The sequence below is a fragment of the Aedes albopictus genome, chromosome 1 (assembly GCF_035046485.1).
Source record: "Aedes albopictus strain Foshan chromosome 1, AalbF5, whole genome shotgun sequence".
Classification (NCBI taxonomy): domain Eukaryota; kingdom Metazoa; phylum Arthropoda; class Insecta; order Diptera; family Culicidae; genus Aedes; species Aedes albopictus.
This window is the reverse complement of record NC_085136.1, coordinates 50,717,717-50,724,174: the sequence shown is the minus strand read 5'-3', so window position 1 is coordinate 50,724,174 and position 6,458 is coordinate 50,717,717. Positions and strand designations below refer to the sequence as shown.

The following is a 6,458-nucleotide window of genomic DNA, read 5'->3' as shown; positions in this document are numbered from 1 at the left end:
TCGATCCACCCACGCATCTGGGGGCCGTTATCAGAAAGATCTATCTTCGCTCTTTTTGATAACGGCCCAATATGCGTGGGTGGATCGAGATGCCCTACAGCGACAGAAACAATGTTTGTTTACAAAACGAGTTAGACCCTTTAGATATGTTAATGCAGGTTTTTTCTGCTGGAATCTCGTGAAATTTTTGAAAAAGTACTAGTTCGACAAATTGGCTTCTCTAACGGTGTTGAGATAATTCGATATTCTGAATCTGCATGTCAAACTGAGTCGAAATCCAAATTTTCATAAATTTTGGAGCCTGTGAGATATAAGATGTACTGCATAAAGCTGTGGAAAGGAGATTGATCACAGCAGGCGATATAGCGCATTTGAATGTGATGCGAACTGTCAAGCAGACAATGTTAGCATCCCTGCTTGCGTAGCAACAACTTCAGGCGTCACCCAACCGCGTTCACTCTTGCCACTTGCGAACCGACGTCAGCCTGGGTAAGTTGTGTGTGCTGCACGTGAGGGGTGATTCCATCCCAGTGAAATACCAAACTTCACATTGGCGAATTCCTGCCAGTTTTTTTCGTTTAATTGAGGAAATGGAACCTATATTTTTGCTGGGAGGAATCACCCTTCAATGTGCATGCATTAGTGAACAAGTGAGGGAAACACAAAACCCATATGTGAAAAGTGGAAGTTCGGTTTTTCGGGACGTAGCTCCCGCTGGAGCATGCCTGCGGAAAACTGTTTGTGCATGAGCAATTATTGACGGAAAAGAGTGTGAAAGTGCAACAAAAGAACGAATTCCAGCAGCGCTAGAGTGATCGAATTGTTTTGTTTTGTGCTTACAGCGTGTTGTTTGCAGGGTCGTGCAATTTCGAAAGGAAAACATGACGTGCGACAGGCGTAGCAAATCGTTTCCCATACGAACGGACTGCTGTGATGCTTCATCTCTCACCCAGCAATACACTCGTTCGCTGCTGCAACAGAAACAAGTGTGTATGAAACATGGAATGATACACTTGGATTTTCGATTCATTTATGAGTCATTGAAATACTTCAACATGCTAAAAACACTATTAAAACCGCATTTTTCAATAGTGGTGCACGCCAATAGAATGATAATTATGTTTTATGAAAGAGGATAACAAATTCGACCACTTAAATCCAATTAATCGGCGCCTGTAACCATTGAGAGACTAGCGCGCATCGGTGAGACACTAATGCTCTGACGGGTGAAGCACAAGCAATGCGGCCGGGTGGGAGACTACCGAGTGCTACGATGAGCGGAAAAGTTTTTAAAACGAACCGAATGATTAGAAAAATGTATGAAACGGTTGAAGTGACTCATTCAAATGCTGCATGAAAGTGTATCATTGAAACGAAATTGTACGCCCCTGGTTGTTTGTCGTGGAGGAAGACTCCCGGCTATGTCCGCTTACGAAAAGCTAGGTTAGAAAGATCCCGTTGTTTTGCTTCGCGCAAATGTTGGATCGGAAGCTTACAGCGTGTTGTTTGTCGTGGAGGAAGACTCCCGGCAATGTCCGCTTACGAAAAGCTAGGTTAGAAAGATCCCGTTGTTTTGCTTCGCGCAAATGTCGGATCGGAAGCTTACAGCGTGTTGTTTGTCGTGGAGGAAGACTCCCGGCAATGTCCGCTTACGAAAAGCTAGGTTAGAAAGATCCCGTTGTTTTGCTTCGCACAAATGTCGGATCGGAAGCTTACAGCGTGTTGTTTGTCGTGGAGGAAGACTCCCGGCAATGTCCGCTTACGAAAAGCTAGGTTAGAAAGATCCCGTTGTTTTGCTTCGCGCAAATGTCGGATCGGAAGCTTACAGCGTGTTGTTTGTCGTGGAGGAAGACTCCCGGCAATGTCCGCTTACGAAAAGCTAGGTTAGAAAGATCCCGTTGTTTTGCTTCGCGCAAATGTCGGATCGGAAGCTTACAGCGTGTTGTTTGTCGTGGAGGAAGACTCCCGGCAATGTCCGCTTACGAAAAGCTAGGTTAGAAAGATCCCGTTGTTTTGCTTCGCGCAAATGTCGGATCGGAAGCTTACAGCGTGTTGTTTGTCGTGGAGGAAGACTCCCGGCAATGTCCGCTTACGAAAAGCTAGGTTAGAAAGATCCCGTTGTTTTGCTTCGCACAAATGTCGGATCGGAAGCTTACAGCGTGTTGTTTGTCGTGGAGGAAGACTCCCGGCAATGTCCGCTTACGAAAAGCTAGGTTAGAAAGATCCCGTTGTTTTGCTTCGCGCAAATGTCGGATCGGAAGCTTACAGCGTGTTGTTTGTCGTGGAGGAAGACTCCCGGCAATGTCCGCTTACGAAAAGCTAGGTTAGAAAGATCCCGTTAATTTGCTTCGTTTAAATATCGGATTGGAAGTTTGCATCGTGTTGTTTGTCATGGCAGATAAACATTGGCAATGTACGCAAAAAAAATATTAGAAAAATCACGTAGTTTTGGTTCGTGCAAATGTGGTATCGAATGGTTACAATATATTATTTATCAAAGAGTGTCGTCAATGTCGGCTGGCCAGAAGAAGGATTATGTGAATGCAGTTTGTTTTCTGTGACTAGTGTTCCAATGAATGGCAATCTCGAATTTAAACGACGGAGCAATGGGATAAATTTGAGTATAAGAATAAATAAAGACTCAAGGAACAAGATTTTTTTTTCTGGATCACCCAGTACCAAAACGGTAATTTCTTTTAAATACTACAACTATAGAGGCTTGTATTACCAACATAACTAACGAAATGAGATACAATTTGTAAGCATTGCCCTCAAAATTATTTCGCGAGCAAGGACGGCTGTATCGAGCGACCCCGAACGAGAGAAAGAGAGAGAGAGATGATGATGACGTCACTGTGCAAGCTCCTATTGCTCGTCGGAAAATATCATTCCCACAATTAAGAACTAAAATGTTCGAGCTATTTTGAAAAAAGTAGCGGCAGCATAGTCAGAATGGTACCTCACAATGAAACTGTATTCGGTAGCTTCGTGGCAGCAATTGCAACGTATGCGATGATGTAATATAACAGTAAATTATTGCCCGTTGTGATGATTTATAAATTCCGACGCAAATGATTAGGCTCATTTTCAGCGTAGGTGCGTTATACATGTTTGCTTACAATGCAAAACTAAATGTGTACCTAGCAACACAGCGTAAAATATTCACCAGGACGCGGTCTGGTTTTATATCTGTGGGCCCACGCAACTAATTTTCGCGCAGGAGTCTAAACAGGTGGAATCTCCGCAATATGTTAAATCGTTGTAAGTAAACACTCCAAATTGAGATACGGAAATCCATTTTTTTTTGTTAAAAATGTGTAAAACTTCTTTAGAGTAGAAGAAGGATGTGAGATATAAGATGTACTGCATAAAGCTGTGGAAAGGAGATTGATCACAGCAGGCGATATAGCGCATTTGAATGTGATGCGAACTGTCAAGCAGACAATGTTAGCATCCCTGCTTGCGTAGCAACAACTTCAGGCGTCACCCAACCGCGTTCACTCTTGCCACTTGCGAACCGACGTCAGCCTGGGTAAGTTGTGTGTGCTGCACGTGAGGGGTGATTCCATCCCAGTGAAATACCAAACTTCACAGAGCCCGGGAACCTATTTAGAAATCAGTTTGAAGTTTGTATGGGAGCGATTTGTCGAATCACCCCTCGTCGTATTTTGTACTGGGCGGAGCTGTCAAACAGTTGCCCAGCTGTCAAAAGGTGATTTCAAAAAATTGCTTTGAAATTGATTTTAGGCACCAAAATAAGGTTCTAAAAATCTGAAAAAAATCATAGTGGCTCAGAAAAAGGTGCTCTTTCGTATAAAATCAAAAAATTTACATTTACATTTACATTTACATTTATTTTTCAAATAATACGGCAACCTGCCAGCTTAAGCCATACATCAGGTCAAGGACAAATCAATATATTTTTCAAATTTAAAAACCCAATTGGAGAAATGAGAGAAATTTGTGCAAAAAAAGGCTCAAAAGCAGTTGAATAATCAATACAAATCTCAATAATTTATCAGATACTTTTTTCGTTGCGATTGACTCGTCGAGAGTATATGAAAAGAATTTCGATAAAAATTCTGATTTTTGTTTTAGCAAGTTTGGAAAACAACTCTTGGCTTGCGCGGTTCAACCGGATGATGATTGAAAACGTAAACATCAGCGCGCAGACTTCTGTCGTTTGACTAGCCACATAAAATAGACTATTGACCCTATTGACCGTAGTATTCTCTCAAGTGCCCTAGAGCGTTATTTGACCCTTGGTACTCCTAGACTACTCTATCAGCTACAACTTTGTCGAAGACCACATTTAAATCGGACGCCTAATAATTAAGTTATATTGGATTCTAAAGCCTTTGTTTTGGTGGTTTAAAAAAACAAAACAGTTTTAATTTTCGTGGATAGAATGACAGTTAAATCGATAAAGTGACAGTTCGACCAGAACGAAAAAAAATCCCCATACAAACTTTAAATGCAATTTAAAAATAGTTCCCGAACTCCAAAATTTATGAAATATTGGATTTCGACTAATTTTTGGGAGTAGAATCCGATTATGAAATAATCCGCATTACCCCTAAAGAACCCATTTCTCTGTTCAAAAGTCTAATTTGAGAACCGTTTCATTTTTTTTTATAGCTGACTCCAACCCTGGGAAGAAAAAACAAACAACGGACGAGGGATCCCCCGTTTGTGTTTTCCGTTTGTTTTGATTCGTTTGATTCGCTCTCTTTGCCCTGATGAGAGAACAAAATCAAAATCAGAGAGAACTGTCAAAACTTCGACGTGCTGTTCAAAATCGGCAGATTTTGCTGAAACGTGAGACTCGTAATGTTTGTTTAAAATAGTGTTTTATTAGTGCAAAACGATTGTTATTATTCCAACTATTTAGCGGATTCGTTTGCTGAATTCATCGTGAGTATAATTCTACAATCAGTTATACATAAAACCCGCATTTTCACGCGTAATTACGTACCCTCTCTTCAGCATCGGGTTTACGCAACAATGTTCCTTCGTCGCACGGCTTCTTCGGGACTGCTAACAAGGGCTTCGGCATGCTTGAAAGCTCCCCTCTCGACGGCCGTCTCGCCACAGCAAACCAAACTGGATGATTTCCGCACCGGTGAATCCAATCCGGCGGCGCACAACAGCAGCCACCTGTCCCGGTTCTACACGGTCCCAGTCGACGTCCGGAAGCAGGTCTTTTCCTACGGTGGATTTCCGAAGACGTTCGAGAAGCAGATCAAAACTTTCAATGAGACTTGTCTGATGGTGCGGGAACCGGCTGTCGAGATTATCAACTATATGAACGGGGCTGATTACAGTAAACCGGCCAATCGGTTCGTGCTGTACGGGAAGGATGGCGTCGGAAAGTCGCTCGTCCTGGCTCACATGCTGCACTACGGATACAGCCGTGAGTTTTTGCTGGTGCACGTTCCCTGGGTGGCCAACTGGATGAAACGGGTTAAGGAAACGGCCAACTCGACCACCCACGAGGGCTGTCTGGATTTGCCGCTGGACGGCGCTGCGTGGTTGATGCACTTCAAGAACCAGAACGCCAAACTGTTGAGTAAGCTGGATCTCAAGGTCAGCCGGGACTACGTGTGGACTAAGCGGGAAACGACTCCGGCGGGGGCCCCGATGCTGGAGCTGATCGACCACGGCATAAACCGGGCCAAGTTTTCCTGTGACGCGATTGCGGCCCTTCTGGGGGAACTAAAGCAGCAATCCAGCGAAGGCAAGGCTAAAACCATGGTAGTTGTCGATGGGTTCAACGCATTCTTCCACCCGCACACCCGGATTACGACGGAGAACAAGGTCCGGGTGACGCCGGACAAAGTGACCTTGACCAAGCCATTCTTGGACATTACGCGGCCCGATTGGTCCAACGGCGTCTGCATCCTGGCCGTGGATCGAATGGCCCTTACAGAGGACCGCATGGAGTCGGAACTTCCCATGTATCAGCTGAGGAGGGAGGGCTTCGAGCATCTGGATCCGTTTGTGCCGATCCGGGTGGACAATTACACCGAGGAGGAATACTACAGCTGCGTGCAGTACTATCTGAACCGAAAGTGGATTCAACAGACGGAGTCGGGATTCGATAAGGAGTTGGAGTTTCTGAGCGGGCGCAATCCGTTCAAACTGATGGAGCTGTGTGCGAGCTTGTAGAATGGTGCGCTGATTTGTGTGGATCGGTGAATAAAGTTTAGGAATGAGGTAACGTATTTCCAAATGGTCTCCTGGTTTGAAGAAGTCTTGGGTATGCTCCTTAGAGTTAAAGTGGCAAAGCATCCATATTAATTAACTATTGTTGGTCATCTTGGTGCTTGCCTACACTCTGGATCAAGGTAAGTTTAAGGAAGGTACAAGCATATCATCAATCAGTGGATGAGGGGAGAGGTGTGTAGCGGGAGATCGGCAGTTGGCAGCTGGCGAGTTTGTGTACACTGCGCCTTATC

General features: G+C 44.2%; 1 protein-coding gene across 1 annotated transcript; it reads left to right on the top strand.

Moving 5' to 3' along the window:
- The first annotated feature begins 4,752 nt into the window (after positions 1-4,752).
- On the top strand, positions 4,753-6,216 carry LOC109411591 (small ribosomal subunit protein mS29). The gene is made up of 2 exons (XM_029855258.2): positions 4,753-4,914; positions 4,987-6,216. The coding sequence occupies exon 2, from the start codon at positions 5,005-5,007 to the stop codon at positions 6,166-6,168; it is 1,164 nt and encodes a 387-aa protein (XP_029711118.2). The 5' UTR covers positions 4,753-4,914; positions 4,987-5,004; the 3' UTR covers positions 6,169-6,216.
- Positions 6,217-6,458: the final 242 nt, after the last annotated feature.

Bases quoted from the DNA above. Each gene is read 5' to 3' on its own strand.
- LOC109411591 (XM_029855258.2), top strand. From the start codon at position 5,005: ATGTTCCTTCGTCGCACGGCTTCTTCGGGACTGCTAACAAGGGCTTCG.